At 38.7% G+C, this 22,515-nt stretch overlaps 1 protein-coding gene across 2 annotated transcripts in view; it reads right to left on the reverse strand.

Annotated features, from left to right (window-relative positions):
• Positions 1–22,515, reverse strand: part of SON (SON DNA and RNA binding protein) — a 38,662-nt gene that overhangs the window by 9,795 nt on the left and 6,352 nt on the right. For both annotated transcript variants that reach the window (XM_089512052.1, XM_089512053.1), the window contains exons 3-8: positions 13,856–21,391; positions 8,231–8,394; positions 7,589–7,732; positions 6,357–6,539; positions 4,797–4,907; positions 4,322–4,438 (exon numbers count right to left, since the gene is read on the reverse strand). In XM_089512052.1, the coding sequence (XP_089368178.1) occupies positions 4,322–4,438; positions 4,797–4,907; positions 6,357–6,539; positions 7,589–7,732; positions 8,231–8,394; positions 13,856–21,391 (8,255 nt within the window). The remainder of the gene's footprint in view (positions 1–4,321; positions 4,439–4,796; positions 4,908–6,356; positions 6,540–7,588; positions 7,733–8,230; positions 8,395–13,855; positions 21,392–22,515) is intronic.

The raw sequence follows: 22,515 nt of genomic DNA on the forward strand, positions 1-22,515 counted from the left end.
AGTGCTCCAAATTCTGTACTCAGAGAAAACAGTAAACTGTTATTATTTTAGACAATAGTGACTGAGACTATTTTCTTATGTCTACTTACAAAGAAGTCCCACTGATTTCAATGGGCTCACTTCCATGGATAGTGTCTGGGAGTACAAGCCAAGCCAACTAAAACCTAAGTGGCATATAAAAGTGTTTTCATTCAGGAACGTTAAGCAAAAAGCAGGAGGCTTACTAGCTAAGAATAGTTGTTTTTGTTGTCTGATTTTACCAGAAAGTTTTGAAAAGTAATAAAGATACATCTCATTATAGTACAATTTAAAATCTAAAGAAGATCTACATTCAAACTAACTCCGATTTTCCTTCTATAGAGAAAAAAATATTTCAAGGAGAAGGCTCATTCATTGACCCAAAGTTTAAATCTATGTAACCACAGAAGCACAGCAATCCAACCTTTCAGGGAATAAAACATCTCTCTTCCCCTTCTTTGGTATCTAAACTGGCACAAACACACAGGATACACAATGGGGGAAGTAAAGAATGGAAATGTAAATGCTTCACCATCCTCCATCTATGCCTACACACAGCAAGCTGTGGCTAAAAAATATTTCCAAGTAAAACTCTACCTACTCTTAGGAAAATCATGTTCCATCGCCCAGACATCCCAATACAGTACAACCCCAATATTCACGGATTCAGTATCCACCATTTCTCTTATCCATGTCTATGCTATCTAGGCATTCCTCAGTACTCCAACATGATTTTATTGTAAATTTGTTTGGAAGTAGTTCATCTCATTAAAAATAATAGTGTTCCCTATTATCCATGATTTCAGGTATCCACAGGGACTTTTGGAACAGTATCCCTGCAGATACAAAGGTCATACTGTACTACTCAAATCAAGAAAAGCCGTTGCTAAAGAACTGATATGTAAGCACAGCTTAGGAGACAAAGAAGGACAGAAATCTTACAAGTGACTTGGCAAACTTTGTTTTAAAGAGGAGATTACGAAATCCTGATTCGCCATAGACTTGATGAGAACAATTGGCTTATGCAAACCAAGAGGCCATTCATCCTCCCTTGAGAATCTTAAGAAAAGGTCAGACATCCTAGTACTGCTGTACTAGGTGCTTCAAAGCTTAAACTATTTCTAAATAATGACCACTCAATCCCTGCAAGAGCAGTGTACTGCAGTGTGAATCAGCTGCAAAAAAAAGTAAATTAACAGGCTATGAAGTGGTAACTATTTGACCCACCCAGACATGTCACAGATTTCTAGGTAAAATGAGGGAGAAAACAAATTATTTTGAGCTCTTCAGTTTTTAGAATGTCATGATTCAAAACCACTTGTTCAGTCTTTTCAGTTTATTAAAAACTATTGGCATACACCTAATGGATACATTGCCAATTAATTAAAGCAAGTGTGTCCTCTTTTGTGAACGGTACATGGGTGATGAAAGACAAACATACAATGGAAGCTTCAACAAAACCCTTGTTAAAATGGCTATTGTCATTCCACTTCATTTTTATTTCCACAAAGAAAACCTGTTCACCAGGTAATATTTACAGATAATAATGTATTTACAGAATTTCCCATATCATTTTAATTACAAAAGTGTAAAAGTATATAATACATTTTATCAACAGCAGTTTTAAAACCCTCTAGTTACTGTATCTAGGTGCTTATACATCATATTAATAACAATCCACTTTTCAAATTAGTTGGCTCCAAGAAATGATACTACATCGAAAGCTGAAGCTAGAAAATGGATAAAATTAATTCTGACAGACAAGTGCGCTTGCGGAAAGATGAAAAACCAATTATCAAGACTGTAAAAATTTATTTGCCAAGCATACAACCTCACTCTGAATCAAGGTTGGCTGTGTTAAACCAATTGACTTGATTATTCTTTTCTTTTTTAAACCTCGCATTTATTACTATTTTCCAACCCTCTTACTGGAACAACAATGGTTGTTGGAATTTCAACATTTTAACTTTAACAGTTTGTCAGTTGTTCATTGTTAGACCAGTATCCAGTGTCAGATGCTTCTTTTTAATCACTTTATTTTACAGTGCAAGAAATGCAATTCAGAAATAAATCCTTCAATTAACATAAATTCAACCAAAACAACTTGCTTTAGAACAATTATTATTTTAGCTAGTGGCCATAACATCTGAAAGGCCTCTAAACTACTGTTTTTATTCAAAGTGTTTAATATCTGTGCTAATGCTCAATTTACGTTTTTTGTGTGTGTTTCTCTGAAAAGTGCTTTTATATTTTTGTGCTACTATTGGTTCAGATTTAATTATAAGTAATAAGTAGGACCGATGCTTATTTTCATCTACCTGAATGTTTAATTATAATTTACATGTACAGTCAGCCCTCTGTTTTTGTGGGGATCTGTTCCGGACCACCACCACCCCACAAAATCAGAAACTCGCACTTATTCAAGCCCCATAGGCTTGAATGGGGCAGTGTGGCCACGTGTGGCTGTGAGCGCCCACCCCCCAATTTAATCCTGTCCGTTTGCTCCTTTGTAAGCAAGGGTCATGGATCTGATGTCCGCGCAAACGGAGGGGCAGCTGTGTTCAGATTTAAAAGGACTAGTAAGTAGTTAAAGCCTAGTAAACTTTGGATGGTTAATGTTAGAAAACATTGAAACATGGTTGATCACGCTTTCTAATAATTAAATGTTTCAAAATATTAAAACAATAAGCAGAATTCCAGTCTTTCATCACAACGTTGATAAAAACCACCTGTTTAAAATTTTTAAAACCCTGTTTTAAACAAAGTTTATTTTAAATTTAAAAAAATTACTTATTTTCCAACCCTGCTCTGAATTCTCTAGTACAATCAATTTTAAAATCTAATTTAATAAATTTCTCTCAGAAGCTCAAGGCTTCTTTGTCCTCAGGGGTTTTTCCCCCTCAGGGTCATCCAATATATCAAAAGTTTGGAGAGGTCAGGGCTCATTTTATAAATTTCAGCTATAACCATAGCATCCAAACATTCTTTATTTTAATCTCATCCTTATAAACTACTGATCAACTCATACCAGACACATATGTTCAGCTTGTCCTCAAACCTTGCCTCAGCAAGACATATAATCCTGCTCTATAGATACACCTTGCTGGCTCCTGCCCAGCAGCTTACAAGTTCCCCATCCTCAACCCCATTTTAGCACTAGATGCTGAGATCAATCTGCTTGTCCCTCAAGTGATATTAACTCTATTCAGCTAAACAATTATTTCTCTTCCAGAGAACTAACAAGATAAGAAAACTTGCTCTTCATATTAATCCAACAATGCAGGAAAACCTATAATAATGCCTACCTTTTTAAGAGCTGATCAGGCATATCCAATATTCCCAGACAGTACACTTGTCTCTCCACATATGCTGGGGTTAGGAGCACAGGACCCTCATGCATGTGGAAAACCCACAAATAACAAAACACTATACCTGAGAGAACGCCTCTCTAGGAACCTCTAGGTCCTCCAGTGCAACTCTGTGGTTAACATTTGCCAGACACTGACTACAGAACTGCACTGGAGTGTACTCTCTAGGAATGTCTAAGTCCTTCAGTATGACTTTTAGTTAAAGTTGACTGTAGAGTTGTGCTGGAGGATCTAGATATTCTAGAGAGAACATATTAATAAAATCTGTGAATAACCAGATCCGCAAATGTCAAAGCCACAAATGTGAAGGGACAAATGTACTGCTAAAATCATGCAGTGGTGAGGATCTCAAGTCTCTCTTTAAAGAAGGGATAAGGCAAGCTCTTGCCTACTTCCACTATGACATGAAGGTACAAGGTGAAGATCCTAAACAGCATAGATTGAGCCATCCATCTTCTTGTTGTTCCAGTTTCAAAAAAGTGCTCAAAAAAAGAAAGCAAGTTGATTTTTACAGCCCTGTTAACCATTCACTGAACTGTCAAAATTTTAATGAAATCAGGATCAAATTGAACTCTAGGTAAGGAATAAATGTGCTCCATTCATTTGCATCCATATTACACAAATATTTCAGCACAAGATGACAGTAACCAGTGGGAGTAATTCAAACTCTTACAAACAAATCTTTCTCCCAGTTTCTACAGTCAGTTTACAAGAACCAGTATTAACAATAGAGCTAATCACGTATTGCAGATACAGTTTTCAAAACAGATTGTAAACACACCTTGAAAGACCACAAAAGTAAATTAATCAGTTTATTTTCTGTGTGTATTTTAGGAGGCTATTAGTGTCCTAACTGTATCACTATCACTTTTCCCACTGATTTCAAAGGAATTTAATATATGACATTTGGACTCATCTGTCTGAATATCATCTACCTTTTTAACCCAAGCTTGGGGTCCGCTGTTGGACAACTGTTCTGAAGACAAGACTTGGGCTCCAGTACTTCCCGTAAAATGGCCTGGTATAGAATTCAGCTCAGCCCAAGCATCAATCTGCAAGCAAAAATAAGCAAACAATAAAATTAGTAAAGCTTAAAATTTTAGAAATGGATAGAAATCAGTCTCCTTGTGGGCGTGCCAGAGTGTTTACATTTAGGAGCAAACACATTTCCAATTTAAAATTATTTAAAATTACACATTTCACTGTATAAGCTAATTTTATTTTTTTCTAGCCACACCCTTACCAAAATTGTGTGATTTCATACCAGAAACTTAAAACTCTTAAGATTTCTAAAATGAACACTGTCAGAAACTTATGTAGAACATAAGAATTTCAGCAATCACAGCATGCTTCAACTTTCATACAGATTTCAAGAAGCATAAAGAAAAGTCAAAAGAAACTGTAACTTACCCGTTCCTGTGCACGATTTAACAAACACATCGCCTCTAGATCAAATGTGTTTTCTGTAAGCCTTTTCTGGGCTATAGTCCGCTCATTCAGAGCTGATGAGATGTCCACAGGCTAGAAAACAGTACAGACACAATCGGTTTTGAATCTGCACATCTATGCAATGTATACCTTACGGAGAGAAATCTATCTATACAAAAGCATCAATATCTTAATCCACCAGAGTTGGGCAACTGTGGAGGGTCTGGGAGTCAGATTCCAATAGCCCTTAGACTCCATGCACAATGAATCTGCTTCTCTGAAACTACTCAGAGTGACTAGGTCAGTTACAGATTTTCAAAAACTGGAGGCCTCCCTGCTCTCAAGTTACCAAGAACTAGAAACCAGAACTGGACCATTCACTAACAAGGAAGAAAGTAGATGGACTCATATTCATGATTATCACTGAAAAATGGAATAAATCTACAGTCTGCCCCTCAAAACCATTAAGAGCAAGGTTTATATTCAATGGTCAGACATGAGGGGGTAGATTTTGACCAAATCACAATTACTGTATGCCTCTGTGCAGCTCTTTATTTTCTTCCACAAAAGTGAATGGTTACTCCATTTCCAGGGGGGAAAGTTTATTTAAACATGAAGATTCACACTGTAAGGAACAAAATACCCCTTTCAACCAATGTGCACAAGCCCTCTAAACTTGTTTTGAACTAATAATATTTTTCAGTTGAAAAATAAGGTCAATTCCAGTCTGGAAGGGAGAAAACAGCCGAACCCTTTTTAAAAAGTTCCTAACCAAAAAACTGAACACTTTTTAAAAAGATCCTAACAGAAAACAACAACAACAACATCCATAAAGTAATAAGAGGTGAGAAAGAAGATTGCAAAAAGGGCAGATACCCAATTAAACCAAAATGAAGAGTCAAACATATGTGAATCAGGTTAAGGCAGGAAGAAGGGAACTGGGAGTGGAACCAAGGACAAGACTATTGAGATTCTGATTGTGCCTCCTCCTGGTCAGCAACAGGAGTTGGCCACTGGCAAATGTCTACTTCTTTCAGTATGAGAATTGCCTCCTGGACACTCTGAAGTTGCCCAGTCTTATCAATGTGTCTCAAGTGTGCAGCAACTGCAGGCTTTGTCAGGCAAGCCAGTTTTGGCCAAAGGAAGCCTCCAAAATAGCTGCAGCTCAGTTTCACTTAAACTAAGAGCCTGTGCACAAAGGCCAAAATAAAGCTGCTTTGGGTCACTTTGGAGGTATGCTGTTTGAATGATGCATGCATCCTAAGAGTCCAGAAGCCAAACCAAAGTCACGCTTCAGTCCTCAGGACTTCTGGCCTCTTAGGACACATGCATCATTTAAACAGCATACCTCCAAAGTGACCTGAAACAGCTTTATTTTGGCCTGTCTGTATAGGCTCTAAGTTACAATCCTTGGTGAGTGTGCCTTACACAATTTTAGTCTATATTCTACAAATTGCTTTATAAAAATTCAGTCAACATCCCTTCCATCTTCCAGGTAAAAACATCTTTAAAGCCTTGTATTAACACTTTGTTACATTTTACCTCCAGATTGGCTGGGTTGGGAAACACATCATCTTTCTTTTCATCCTTGTTCTTCTCAACTGGGACCCATTCACCATATGCACTATCTGCTTCTTTTTTTCTGTGTTGAGATCCAGAAGAAACAGGAAACTCCTTGGTCAAAGTAACCTGATTTTTCGGAGGTGGTGGCTTTATGGTTGGAGTCTTAAGAAAAGGAGAAAGAACATTACAATTATGATTAATCATGAATTTCACATACTAAGTGCATTCTCAATGCTTGACAAAACATTTATACTAAACTGAAACCAATATGCACTACACTAAACAGTTTGTGAACATTAACTTTTTAACATTCTAGAGAATTATTAGGTTAGATTTTCCCCCTTTGCAAACTCCCCTCTTTTCCCTAGTAGTGAAACTTGTAAGCATTTATCATCAAAGGAGACAAAAATTCTAGCCAGAGCTTCTCCAGACATCTATCCTCCATACTATGAATACAGAAGTCACGGACACAGAAACTACTGTCCCCTTTCTCTTCTGAATTTTTACAGCACTAATTTCTTGCAGAGGTCAACCTTGATCATACTACAGTACAATTTGATGGGGCTGCTATATTAATGATAGCTTCTGGCAAGTAATCACTTCTTGATGATGAAGCTGTAAGTTTGGTGGATAAGGCATGCCACAGGATGGACAGTTTATTTTACTTATTTTTATAATTCATAAACTAGTTTTGTATAGACTTCCACCTTCAGTCAGGGAGAAGGGGGAAGAAAGAGGTGGACTTCTTCCAGTTCTGATGACAGAAGCAATTATGTTGGTGAGAATACTTAACTGGCACAACCCACAAAATGTAATTTAGATTATAATAATCAAACTGGCTGTTCATTGCCATTTCCGTAGCAGAATGAACGCCTGAAAAATATTGCTATGAACTAAACAAGTACAGTAAATATTAATGAATTTACAGGGACAATTTAAAACTCTTATTGCTCAATATTTCTTTCCTGGAATTATAACTATTCTGTTTGTTTAGAATGTATTCCAGCTCTAAAAGCGATTTCAAAAGCATTGAGTGTATGTCCAGGTAATGCCTTTTCCAAGAGTGGCAGAAAGTAACATATTTCTCTGCAACAAATAATTTTTAATAAATACATATTATCCCATTTTCACACTTGTCCCATTTATTTTACATAAAAGAACATCTGAAAAAATAAAATAAGTTTACAAGATTTTATTTTAATGATACTTACAGTTAAGTTGAAAAAAATAGGCTTTGGCTCATTGAGTTTAAAGGGATGATTAATAAAAGGATGCTCCTCTTCCTCTTCATCAGATACATGTGGTTTATTCACAATCACATCATCTTCCTGGCTTTGGGCTATCTTCTTGCATTTCTTAAAAAGGGGAAAAAAATCAACACTGATGACAGATGAAAGAGAACAAGCAGATAAAACTTACAGTCATTTTGAGAATAACACTATATTCAAGATCTGACATGGAGCATATGTTCACTTTGGCTAAATGACCACACTCCCATTACAACAGAGCTTGCTAAATCTGCCACGAAATCCCCATGTTCAAGGTATGAAGCCAGATGGCAGCCAAGTAACATTTGCTTGAGAGCTATCAGGTCTGCTTGTTGCATAAAGGAAGCATAATCTCATTCAACATGAAGGCTAAAGCAATTTTATTATTCTCAGCCCTGAAAATGCGTTAAAGCCATATTCTACCCCATCATAGTACCCTACTATAACTCTTATATATTAAAAAATCCAGCAACTTCTCAAGCAGATTTTTATACATCTGAGGGACAAATTTTGCAGAAGTCGTTTTTACTGTAATAGCAAAGATTGCTTAACTTTCATATGTATTCTTTGTTTCCTTCGCCTTACCTCAGTGAGTTCCAATATTGTCTCTTTTGCTGACTTTTGGGTAACCTTCTCCTCCTTCTTTTCTGGAGTTACAACAGGCATCAAGCTTGGAGGCAGGGGAACACCAGCCTTGGCACACATGGCAGCTGCATTTGCTTTGGCTATTTCAAGTAGTTGTGCCTTGTCTACAAAAATATTATGAAGTTATTAATTTTGTTATATTATGCCAATTCTCAGGGAGAATCCCTGAGAATTCAGGCTTACTTTTACTGTTTTTATTATTTTATTTACACTGAGAAAGCCCAGTTTTATAAGCGACATTGCTATAAAGAACACTAGAGGTATTTCCAAATGTAGTGGTATTTTCAACTCTCGATAGGTATTTCTGCCTCTGATACCAGTCCAGACAATCTCAAAGTATCAAATTAGCTAAAACAAAATTTGACAGGTGAATATCTTTAATCCAGGGGTGTAGAAAATGCAACACACAGGCACAGTGCGGCCCCTTAAATCTGACTACTGCATCACTCAAAGCTCCGCTTTAGTTCCCCAATGCCCTCCATTTAAAAAAATTGCAATGCAGTTCTGGCATCCCACTCAAAAATCAAACCCATCCTCCCAATATGTACCAACCCCTCCCCCAAAAAAACCTTCCCAAACCCCTCAGCATACCCACTCAAATGCCTTCCCCTATTTCCATTTCACTTCAAAAATGGCAACAAAAAGTTGTCATTTTGGAGGAGAAACAGAGAAAAAAAGTACTTTAGCATGCACCCTTCAGGGACTGGTAGTAGAAGATTCGTCCCTGGTCTCACACAGTTGTTTACCCAAGTTTATCTTTCCTTCTGTATATGGTATGGAACAAATGTTCCTGTTTTCAGTGGTAGCAGGGGAGAACTACTGTAGGACTCTACAGTATGCAAATACAGTCGGCCCTTCTTATACTGTACACAGATTTTTTATACATGGATTCAAGCATACACGGTTTGAAAATGTTCCCAAAAAGTATAAATTTACCTTGATGTTCCATTTTTTATTAGGGACACCATTTTGCTATGTCATTATATATAATGGGACTTGAGCATACACGGATTTTGTTATACACGGGGGATCTGGGAACCAAACCCCAGCGTATAACAAGGATCCACTGTACCACAGAAATGTCTCCGTTTGCATGGACACTAACATGCATGAGACATATAGTTGCTTCTGGAACAGAACATTGATTGGAGCTGATTAACAAAGGCATGTGATTTCTTTATTCCAACAACTTCATCTGTTTAAGGTCCAATTCATAGTAGACAGTCCTCTGCATAGGCAAGGCTTTAGTTCCAGACCCTGCCTGCAGATTGCAAGTAACATGGAACCTCAGGTTCCATTAGCAACAGTAAACACCAACATGTGAATGGCTGCATCAGTGCAGCTGTGTACACAAGCCGCCATTGACAATATTGGGGCAGGGCCCACTGATATGAACAGCCAGCTGAACTTATTACGGCCTCCTAAGATGAAAACACCGAGAAAAGACTTCTTCCATACACACCTGCCTATCCTTTGAGATCTTATTTGCAGGCTTTCTTTCAAATTTTTCTTGAGTTCCACATGGTTACGGAAACGCCACAGTCTAGTCTTTGGAACTCTCTGCCAAGGCAGGCTCATTTCTGCTCCTAACAGCCTTCAGCACACCAAGGCTGCGTTCCCATTCACCTTAAACGCGGATCAGGATGCAAATTTGGGGGGGGGGGAGATATCGTTCCCATTTAACCCCGAATCTGATCTGCATTGCCCCTGAATCGTTCCCATTGATATTGGAACCTGATTTGATTTATATTGTATAATCTGGATTATATGCCTATAAACCAGTTTAAAAAAACAGTAGGTTTTAACACGGATTATTTTTGATCCTGGGGTACGATTCACTGTATCCGAATGGGAACGACAAGGGTGTCTGATTCGGGATCCTGGAGATGGGAGGAGCAGCGCTCGAAGGGCTGGCTTGGGGGTATCACTCTTTTGTTCTCTTTCTGCATCGCCAGCCCCATTTTCTTCCATTCGCATAGCCTTTCCCCTAGTGGAGTGGGAAGCAGGGTAAGGCGATCGCACTACATTGAGCTCCAGATGCAGTAAACACATTACTCCCCCTACAACCTCCCCTCTGCTCCACATTCATAGACCGATGTGTGAGGAGAGCCATTGAACACCATTTTAAACTATTATTTTTTCTTCTCTTTTTCTTTTTTTGCCTCCGCCTGAGGCAGCATATGGGCTCTGCAGTAAATGCCTGCTTGATCGCCCCCCCCCCCCCAGACAGCCCAGGCAGCAATGGGTGAGACAAAGGGATTAAGGGTGATTAAAGCCTTTCCTTCTCTCTTTCTCAAAGGGAATCTGGGGAGACATAGGAGAGCCTGGATGCCCAGCAATCTGGGGGGAAAATAGAGCTTTCTCTTCTCTCTTTCCCAAACGGAATCTGGGGAGACACAGAAGGGTCTTTGTAGCCTATTTTCATTGGCTGCCCAAAAACAACAAGAAACAAAACAAAAAAACAAAACAGAAATGGGAACGGAGAGTAAAATAAACCATGTCAAAGTGTTTCGAATCGGGCAACAACACTTGTGACGTCTGAAGCCTATGCGCTTGATTGACAGCTTGCAGACACAAATGGGAACGGGAAGTAAATTAATCCGCTTTAAAATACAGCGATTTAAAATACATGGGAACGAAAACAGGGTCTAAATGAATTGGGGTAATTTGCCGATGGAAAACGATGGAAAAATTCGAATTATTCTCGGAACATAATCCGAATCAGAATCGCGCCAATATAATCCGTTTTATCTGCCAAGTGGGAACACCCCCCAAGACATTTATTTTTCAGCAGGCACTTTCCCTGCCATAATGCTGGTTTTATTCTCTCAAGTGTTATTTGCTGCATCATCTCTCTTTATTGATATCATTCACTGTTTTACTATGGTGATTAGATCTCTAGACAGCCTAGGCATGTTTTGAACAAAAAGATGAAAAAGAAATATTTTAAATAATCTACATAACTTTTCCATACAAATTTCAAGTAGACAAGCTTGACAAGGATTACAGTAATTTAGGAATAAAGGGCATTTAGGAATACTAATGATACATTTTAACTACAGACAGGGTGCTTCATTAGCTGATATAAAATTACAGAGAAATTGAAAGTATATGCTTGTCAAGTGTTGAAGAAATCATGATAAACTAAAACAGCACAGCAAATTACCCAACTTTCCTGCTCAGATCTTCTCAACATTAATTATTTCAAAATACAAATTTCTTCAACATTCCCATTCCATGCCAGCCTCTGTTAAAGTGAAATCCAAGTAGGTCTTGTCCACTGTTCAACATCACTCAAGTAATGATCCTCCTAACTCCTTCTCTGATGGCTTGAGTTAGTCTTTCAGTCCCCAGATGCCATTTAAAGGTACAATTTAGGACCCTCATCTCAAAGAAGAGATTAAATGTACCAAATGGGGATTTTTTAAAAAAAAAATTAAGGCCCGGTACAGACCGCCCAAAAAGGGCGGTCTGCAGGTGCCTTGTTTTGCTGCACAAAGAAGCTGCAGCGGACAAATCACATGGCTTCCTCGTGCAGCAAAAAGAACCCACAAAAAAGGGTTCTTTTTGCAGCGCCATGACGATGCAGTGCGCCAATAGTGCACTCGACACATCACTGTGGCACCTCGACGTGCGGATGCTAAGCATCCGTCGCATCAAAATGTTGGTGCCCATCTGTACAGGGGGCTGCCATTTTGATGCCCTCGTCACGTGCGAGGGGTGAGGGGCGTCTGGGAGCATCGCCCCTCGCACATTATGCCCTATCGCACATGTCTGTCCTGCGCCTAATAAATGTAATACATTTCAGGCCCCAGTATCACACAGGAATTTTAGATACTGAATTAATTCCTGAAACATGCAGAACATGTTTGATATATATGGGATTGAATCTACATTACCTGGGGCATAACCTCACAACGGATGCTCCACTGGAAGATGGCAGAAGCAATTTTTGCCGATTCCTACTCTCCCTACAGTCCACAGTACTCCCACCTTTCCTAGCACTGTCTTAATGATCAAGAGCTCCCCTCCCCCAAGTACAGTATGGACACTGGAATGCAAGAGAAAAGGGAAACTGGTATAAAGACTCTCTTTCCACTCCTTTCTCCAGTGAGCAGCTATGGTTGGATCTCAGTCCCTTCTGAAAATAGAAGCAACTAGAATGCAAAAGCAGGAATCAAAACTGTAGGAAAAAATGGTCAAGGATCAAGAAATTAGGCAGGAGAACAACTAACCAAATTTTGTGAAACCAACAATTTGTTCATCATAAATACATTCTTCAAGCAACCAACGAGGTGACTATATACCAGGGTATCACCTGATGACCAATAAAGAAAATATTATAGACTACATAATTGGAAGCAGATGTAGAAGCTTCATTCTCTCTACAAAGGAAGACTAGGATCAGACTGTGGCACAGGACCAAGAACTGGCTAATTTCTTGATCCTAGATATATTCCCTGAAACCACTGGCAATCCTAGATATATTCCCTGAAGCTACTGACAATCCCAATGCTCAGCCCTATGAGTAAGGCCAACCTATAACCAAAATATGTAACTTCAAGCACTCTGCATCACGGTTTGCCAAAAAAGCAGAATGGGTCATTTTTCTGTCCCAAAACATTACACTGCATGGGGGGAGGGAGGTACCCAATGGCAAAAAGCAATTGGCTTGTCAGGACAATTTTTGTTCCAGCTGTTTTTGCTTTGAGAAAAGAAGGGCACATAGCAAGTGGCTGAACTTTAGGACCAAAATAGACAGCCCTGAAGGGGTGGCTTGAAGTTGCCCCTTCTGAAAACAGATTCGGGTCACAGCAACCACACAGCATGACACAATCCGCCTTGAAGATGCCTGAAAAAGGAGCAACAAAGAACTGCTCCTTCTTGGACCAGCAAAAAGGCAGCTTTTCTGCCCTGCCGTAGCCCATGGATGGCTTGAAGCCGGTCTGGCAGTGTGTAGCATCTAAACAACGCACTGCTGGAGTGCCTGGAAGCCAGCTCACGTCTGAACACTGGTGCAGCTTCCAGTTGTCCTGGGGGGCATGCGGAATCTGTATGCCATGCCTCCAAGCCGGCTAGAAGCTGGCTTTTCATGACAGTCTATTTTGCCCCATAGAACCAAGGTTTACAACTCTTTGGGGGATAATATTGAATGTCTTATTCTGTATGAATCCTGCAACAACGCATTACTCTAATAAGATTAAGATATCCCATTTGAATGATCAGAATATTTAAAGAACTCCTGGAAGATCCATATGTCCCAAAATTACACTGCATACTTTCTTTCCCTGTATAAAACCTTACATTTTCATATACTGACCATGCACGCATGTTACTTTGTAACACACCATCTTGAAATATATTTTTTCTCTACTTCCATCTGTATTTACAATGAAAGCATGTATAATGGCATATTCAAAAACATGTGTTAAGAAACATGCTATCATTAAAAGAACTGAAAAGGAACTATCTTCAATAAAGGAATCTAAAAGGAACCTGTGAAGTCAGAACATATTAATGAGAATTCTATTTTATCTTTGCAAAAAACTGCTGAAGATGAATTACCCAAGTCAGTCAGACGTTTAGGTGACCTGCTTGAAGACCTGGATCTTCGGTGATCAGGAGATTTACTGGGGCTCCTCCTTCTTCCTGTTGACCTGGAAGACCTTAAACGGACAGGTGTTCGACTTCGGGACCGTAATCTGAGAGATATTCTGTAACTGTCTCTTGAATCAGACCTCCTCCTCCTCCGATCAGGCGATCTTGATCTGTTTCTCCGAGATCTCCTACGCCTTTCCCTTGATAAAGATCGTTGTCTTGACAAAGACCTTGATCTAGTCCTTCTCCAACGTCTTGAACGTGATTGCGATCGACTTCGTGATCTTGTTCGTGATCGATGGTCAGATTTTGATCTTGAGGTCCTTCTCCGAGTTAATGATCGAGAACGATTCCTTCTCGATCGTGATACTGTTCTACGTCTACGAGATCTAGATTCTGGAGATTTAGAGCCTTTACTCTTTGATCTTCGTATACTCTCTCTCTCGTCCATTTTATCTATAGATTTGGACCTTGACCTAGATTTAGATTTGTGTTGTACAGGAGATTTTGCATGATTGCACACAGATATATCCAAAGATTCTGATTCCTCTGTTTTTTCAATAGATTTGGATTTTGATCTGTGTCTGGAGTGTTTCTCTCTTGATGCAACTGAAGAATCTTTGTCTTTTTTTCTTTCAGTAGATTTGGATCGTGATTTTGATTTAGAGATTTGGCAATCAGATGACTTAGATTTTCTACGTCTAGACCTCAGTGATGGCTCTTCTTTTTCAACAGATTTTGCTCTAGATTTATGATCAGCAGACTTGGATCGTTTCCTTTTTGATCTTGCTGATGCTTCAACAGATTTAGATCTAGATTTGCGAGTATCAGAAGACCTGGAACGCTTCCTTTTTACCTGGGCTGAAGTCTCTCTTTTCTCAACAGATTTGGATCTAGATTTACGATCAGAAGATAAGGACCGTCTTCGCCGTCTCTTTACTGAACTTTCTCTTTTATCAACAGATTTAGACTTAGATCTGCGATTATCAGAGGATCTGGACCGCCTTCGCCTTGTCCTCACTGAAGTGTTTCTTTTATCAACAGATCTGGACTTAGATCTGCAATTATCAGATGATCTGGACTTCCTTCGTCTTGTTCTCACTGAACTCTCTCTTTTGTCAACTGACCTGGATCTAGATTTGTGACGATCAGAGGATCTAGATCTCCTGCGCCTTGCTCTCACAGTAGTCTCCCTTCTATCAGTTGATCTGGATCTAGATTTACGAGTGTCATGAGACCTAGAACGTCTTCGCCTTCTTCTCACTGAAATTTCTTTTTTATCATCAGCTGACCTGGATCTTGATTTGTGGTGATCAGAAGATCTAGACTGTCTTCTACGTGTTCTTACTGAAGATTCCCTTCGGTCCAGAGACTTGGATCTAGATCTGTAACGATCAGAAGACCGAGATCGCCTTCTCCTTGTCCTCACTGAAGTTTCTCTTTTGTCAGCTGATCGTGATCTAGATTTCTGATGATCAGAAGATCTGGATCGTCTCCGCCTTGACCTTATCAATGTCTCTCGTCTTTCTGCAGATCGTGATCTAGATTTGTGTTTATCAGAGGATCTTGACAATCTTCGTCTTCTTCTAACTGATTCTCTTTTATCTATAGACTTGGATCTAGACTTGCGATGATCAGAAGATCTAGAACGTCTCCGTCTTGATTTTGCTGAAGTTTCAATCCTGTCTACAGATTTGGATCTAGATTTAGATCGTGATCGTCTGCGTCTAGACTTTGAGGATTCTTTATCCTCTTTTTTGTCAGTAGATTTTGATCTGGATTTATGACGTGAGGTAGAGTGTTTTTTTCTGGAATGGGAATCATGTTTACTTCTAGAGCGTTCTCTTCTTGATGCTACCTGCCTAGTGGTAGAATGTGATCTAGACTTTTTTTTATGTTTTTTTGACTTGGAAGGAGATTTTGATCTACTCTTTTTTGCTTTCTTACTTTTACTTTTATCTTTACTTTTGCTACTTATTTTCTCATTTTTCTTATCTTTTAAAATACTTCCATCATGTTCTGTAACAGCTTCTGAATCTTTATCCTTCAAATAGTCCTGTACAATTATTTCCAAATCCTTTTCCTTTGTCACGTGCGTGGATTTAAGAGTTATTATTTCTGAGTCTTTTGCCGCTACAATTACTTGTTTCCCTGCTTCCAAATCCTTCTCTGCCATCTTCACAGATTCCAGAACTGGTTCGGGATCTATCAGCCCCACTGTTATTTCCTGGACTACTTCTAAGGACTCTCCAGCTACTGGGCATACAGGTTTTGCAGTTACTTTTACACCTTGCTCCTCCACAATGATCTGTGAAATCCCACTCAAGTCTTTTTCCTTTATTATATTTAAAGGCTCTAAAGCTGATTCTGAATTTTTCAGTTGTACAATGGCCTGTGAAATCATTTCTGAATTTCTGGATTCTATTACATGTGCTGCAGTTGGTTCAAAATGTTCCACTTCTGCTCTGCATGTCTCTTTTGAAACTTCTTTGTTATTTGCACTCACATATTCAGGCATTACTACAGAATCCTTCACTTGCACATGTATTGCATCTAAAGATCCTTCAGAGGCTTTTCCTTCTGGCAAAAGCACAGAGGTTGAATTTCTTTCCAAATCCTCACTCTCCAAAGTTAACACAGATTTTGACAATCCTCCTAAATCCATTTGTTCTTTGTCTGTAGATGTTTGAATAACTTGGAGCTCTTTTACTTCCACTAAGGATTCATATTTGTTAGCTGCTTCAAAGTCTTTTGGTTCATTTCTTTGCACAGACTCTAGAACACTTCTAGGTTTGAACATAGTTTCTGGATCTGTTAACCATAGGGCCAGTTCCAAGTCTGACTTTGATTTTTTCACATCTATAACAGATGCTACTTCTGGAACAGGTTTGGAGCATTTTTTTCCTGCTAAAGAGGCTGTTCCTTCATCTGCATCTGCATCCTGTAAATCTGACACATGCATGCTCTTCAAATTGCTTTCTGAACATTTTCCTTCAAAATGTGGATCTAATTGCAATTGTTTTTCTGTATCTTTTACTGCTTCTACAGTCACAGATGATATAGCAGCTCTTACATCTGCTTTTTCCACAATACCTGAAAACTGTTGGTTAGTTTTTGAAACACCGAGCACCTCAGATATAAGATTTCCTTCCAAATCTGTTGCCCCCACTGTATACACAGGCTGTAAAGACGTTTCTAAAGTTTTAATTTGCTGAGCATGTTTGGGTTCTAAAATAGTTTCTACTTCTTTTATCTTGTGTGGGCATACTTTTTCTGATATTAATTCTGAAAATTTCTCCATCTCTCTTTCAGAAATTGGTGCAGTCTTTTGTAGAACATTTTCAGTTTCTGAAGGGGTTTCAAAATATTTTACTTCCGAATTATTTTCTGGTTTTAGATGTATGCCAGAGTCACTTATTTCTAATACTTCAATCTCTGAAACTATGCTAGAAGATTTAAAATCTGTTGTACCTTTATATACTGGAGTAGGATTTAGGTTTAGAATTCCTGCAGAGTCTGTTTCTTTTGACACAGAGAAAGATTCTGAAGACTTTAACTGTGGTGTGACTAGCTGTGTTGAAGTGGCTGCTGGAAAATTGCTGTCCTTTACTTCCAATGGTCTTACATAGTTTATTACTTGTCTTGAATCTTTTGTTTCTATTTTTGGTGGAAAGTCTACATTGTCATCTAAATCCATGGAGTCCAGCATACATGGAGGCTTGGAAGTTGTTTCAAACTGCAAAGTTGTTTTTGAAGTGTTCCTTTCTGATGTATCCAGAATGCTAGAATTTGCTTCTGCAATTTTGACATCCATCATAAACTCAGTCAAAGCTGGATCATGACCCTCTTTCTCTGAACCTATTATTGAGTCTGAAACTGATTCTGTAACTACCAGTTTTGCATCCTGTTCAACTGGTATGCCTGTAGTTATCAACAAGCTTTCTGAAATCTGTGTGACTACAGTTGATTCGGATCTTTTAAATGTTTCTGTACTATTTGCATTTATATCATCAGATAATTCTGTACTTATATCTTTCACTATGTCCACAGATTCCCTTGATCCTTTTGATTTTGCTAAAGTCACTATTGTTTCAGCTGCTTTAGCAACTTTTAGTTCTTTATCTTCAGCTTCATGGACAAAGGAAGGAATTGCTTTAATAACTACCATATGTGGCGCACACAAAGATGACGAGTCTCGTTTTTTTGCTTCTTCAGATTCTTCATATTGTGGAGCTATTTCCAACTTCTTATTTTCACTCAAACATACAGTTTTTGTATATTCTTCAAAATTTGTAGGGGATGATGTTTTACTCCTGATCTTTGATTCTGACTCTTGCAATGCTGATATACCTTGTGATTCAAGGAGTTCATTTTTGTTTGGTGTGTCTAAAATAGTTTCTGTTCCTGACACTACCATGGTCACACTTTCTGGAAGATTCTCTCCCATTTCTACACCTGCTGTGAGGGTAGATCCTGAATCAGTGTTCACATGTTCTCCATCCAGAATTCTAGACTCTGATGTTGTTTTTGAATTTTTCATTTGAATCATGTAGAAAGCTTTTGGGACATTCCCTGAATTGGGTTCTGCCAGACACACTGATGATTCTGAACTTTCTACATCATTTTTCTTCTCACATTCGGAAACTTGAATCAGATCTCTCTCTGATGCATACGGGGATTCTGAGGATGCTATCAATCCTGTCATTTCTGTCCTTTCCTGAAATTTCTGTTTCCCTTCCTGGTTACTTAATGCACCTATAAAGTGGAATTCTGAACTTGTTTTTGCATACTCAGTTTCCAAATCATACAGAGAATCCAAATTCACCTCCTTCCTTTTTGATGTTGTGTCCTGCACAGATTGCAGGTTTTGTTCTTTCTGAGATTCAGAAATAGATTCAAAACACTTTCCAATATTCACAGATTTCGGATAGTCTTTTAGATCTGTTGACACTGAACTTTTCAACTCTAAGGATTCCTTAGGGCTATCTTCCTCAACCCTAGTTGTAAATCCTACTCTTTCTTTTAACTTTTGTACAACTGCTAAGGCTTCCAATTCTGCAGCAGTTTCTGAACTTATATCCATGTCTTTTGAAAATTTTGAAGTCAATGATAGGTTTTCACTCTCAGCAGTCAGCTCATTTCCTGTTGTTGTTTTGGAGCCATTATTCACTTCTTCATATCTTGGTGAAGTCCGCAGGTGGTCTGCACCTGCACTGTACTGATCCTTCGTCATATTCTCAATGGTATCAGAAGCCTTTTCGTCTAATGCAGTCCAATCAGACACACCCTTACATTCCAATGCTGCTTCTACAATTTTAACATTTCTGTGAAGGCATTCTATTTTTTTCTGTAAGTCATTCAACCCAACCATCATTTCGGATTCTACCATTTTTAAGTCTTTGACTTTCCTAATATGCTGTGACTCCAAACTGTTTGCATCCCCCATGTGCGATGACTGTGGGACTATGTCTGAACTTTTCAGTTTCATCATAACCTTGGGTTCTGAAAAAAGTTCTAGATTTTGTTCTGAATAGTTTGTAAATATCATATGCAACGATTCTGAAGCAGTGTCCACATCTTTCTCTTCTTTTTTTCCTTCAACCTCTAGGTTAGTTTGTAAATTTTTGCCTCGTGACACTGCATCAGATTGTAAAGTATCATGTATATAACTCATTCCTTTTACATACTGAGATTCTGAAGTGGTTTCTACATTTTTCAGAGTTGCCAAAGATTCTGAAGCGTTTTTCAAGTCCTTCAGATTCATCCCACTCTCAGATATTTTGCTTGCATATTGTGAAACCTCCTGATTTTGCGGCTTCACTATCTCACCAATTCCTGGAGCTGTTTCTAAAGTTTGTGAGATGTTTTCAGGAATGTTCACCTCAGTCACCGGTTCTAAATCTTCAGCTATTTCTGAAACTTCTTTTTCCACCACAACAGCTTCTAAAGAACTATTCACCTTCACAGCTTCTTCAGTTTCTGTAAGAGGACCAACATTCTTCAAATTCATCATTCTAAAAGGTTCTGGAACAGTATTCCACTTTTCCTTCTTTGTTGCAGATTTTTCTTTCAGACAACTCAAGTCAATCTCCTGAAATCCTGAAACACTGTCTAAAGTCCTTGTTTCCATTCCTACATTTGAAAGAGGTGTTGTTAAATCTGTCTTATTCTTCATCTCCAATTCTGGCATTTGGCTAACATTTTTTGCAACTTTTTCAATTTGTAACTGCCTTGGATACTTTTCTGAATCTTTCAGCTCCATCATAACAGCAGAGACTTGGGTTTCTCTTAATTCTTTTACTATTGCCTCAGCATCAGCAGTTCCTGCCATGCACTTTTGCTCACCAAATTCTACCATTGTTCTTGAGTCTGTTTGCTGAGGTTTTAGTTTACTTACAAGAGCCAGCTCAAAATCATTTTTAGAGACTACATGTTGAGATTCTGGAGCAGCTTTCATCTCTGTTCTAGGCTGCAGAGCCTTTTGGAAATCCTGCATTGTGAGCAGTCTCTCAGAGTCATTATCATCTTTCATATCTGTAAATGAAATATGTCTGGGACTTCTTTCAGAAGCTTTTATCTTTGCTGTATTCAAAAATTCTGAAGTTGCTTCGAAGTCTTTCCCTACAACCATAGCCAAAAATCCCAAAGTTGTCACTGAATCTTTGGCTTCTCCACTTAGCTCCAAGTGGGGCAAAGCAGGTGTTTCAAGTAAAGTTGGTGTTGATTGTTTCATGCCTTCTGGATTTAATGAGTCTGTGACAGAATCTAAACTTTTAACTTTTAACATGTTAGACTCCAGACTGGTTTCCAAATATTCTGGCTGTACTATTATAGAATGTGAACTGTTTTCAGGAACATTTAGTTTTTTTGTTGCCTCTAATGCAGAACTAATTTCATTTTGTTCCAAACAAATAACTTCATCTCTGACCATGCTTACAGAACTACCTTCAGCTTCAGCAGTTCTTAAAGACTGATCTTCTATGCACAAATTCAGAGTGAGGTCAGTAGTTTTACCAGTACCACTTTCCAGTTCTCTCTCACTTGCAAGCTTGACTTCTGAGAGCTCATGAGCACTGACCAAAGTAGAACCTTCTTTAGATGTATCCAGTCTGCTGCTATCTGAATTAGTATTGTGTGAATTTGGCATAGCTGAGTTTTCATTTTCGTATGCAGTTTTTTCCTGAACTGATACAGAAGCATGTTGTAAGACAGATGCAGACTCTATATTCACATCATCACCTGCACTTAATATAAAGCATGGATTTTCTGGTTCTGAGTGCAAAACTCGCTGCAGATCCTCACATTCTTTTTGTTGGTCATTTAATTTTGATTCCTTGGATTGTTTTTTATGTTTTTTCTCCTTCTTTCTCTTCTTCTTTTTCTTCTTATCTTTATGTTTCTTATCTTTCTTAGACTTCTTCCTTGGAATTTCATCTTGCACTTCTTCAGATAACCCTCTTTTAACAGAGCGAGATTTACTTCTCACAGCATCCTCTCCACCACCTGAAAAATTTTTTAAAAAGGTACAAATATAAATACCTTTACAAAGTGGCATAAAAGTGCATAAAAGTATACAGAGAAGTCTAGGTTAGAAAAAACACTTCATATAAAATTGTGGCTTTAAATTAAAAGGCACTCACACCCCTCCCTTTTCCCCCAATTCTTCCACATCAGTCTCATCTTCTGCATCACATTTCACACCTTTTGGAGAACCCTGCAAACCACAAAATGCTTTTGTAAGGGGGTACAGAAAGGAGTGTATATACTTCATGAGCAGAGATCATGCCCAGAGTTCATATCACGCTTATGCTCCTGAAGAGGCAGATGCTCTAGATTATATGAAAACAAAACTTTCTATATTTTAAAATCTGATTACATTAAAAATCCTAGTTGGCTTGTACAGCGCACCCGTGTTTTACGCACGGGGCGCGTGCCCATAGCACGCACACACTGCTGCACACCACAGGCACTTCCAATGGGACTCCAGCACAGGCGGCATTCCCCTTAGGCAGAGGGATCCGGAACGGAACCCCATGTAAGAGGAGGGCACACTGTACTGTCAGAACTGGCAGTATCAGTCACCTTATTGGAACCTGTGGACATACTCAAGGAACGTATATGTTGGATATTGTCAGCTTTCAAGAACCACAAGCTACATACTATTTGTGCGCTATCAGGGAAAGCATATGCATGTCACGCACATACCAATAGCAAGTACATTTCTATACTGCTTGTCAGTGCACTTAAGCACTCCCTAAGTTGTTTACAAAGTGTAAGCTAATTGTCCCCAACAATCTGGGTATTCATTTTAGCAACCTTGGAAGGATGCAAGCCTGAGTCAAGCTTGTGCCCTTGGCTGGAACTGAAATCGCAACCTTATGGTTTGTGAGTGAGTGACTGCAGTATAGGCATTTAACCACAGCGCCACCAGGGCTACATAATTTAGTTACATAATTTGAGTAACTATCTGCTGAATATTAATTGATGATACCAGACTAGAAATGTACATAAAGCAAAAAAGAATAGAACTGTGGCACAATAAGCTAGCAGTTAGTATCTCAATAGGTTCATATATGGTGACCCAGTCCACATGTAACAAAATAGGACTGTATTCAGGGATAGCCGAG

The sequence above is a fragment of the Sceloporus occidentalis genome, unplaced genomic scaffold (assembly GCF_023333645.1).
Source record: "Sceloporus occidentalis isolate IW3139 unplaced genomic scaffold, rSceOcc1.0.p SCAF_2, whole genome shotgun sequence".
Classification (NCBI taxonomy): domain Eukaryota; kingdom Metazoa; phylum Chordata; class Lepidosauria; order Squamata; family Phrynosomatidae; genus Sceloporus; species Sceloporus occidentalis.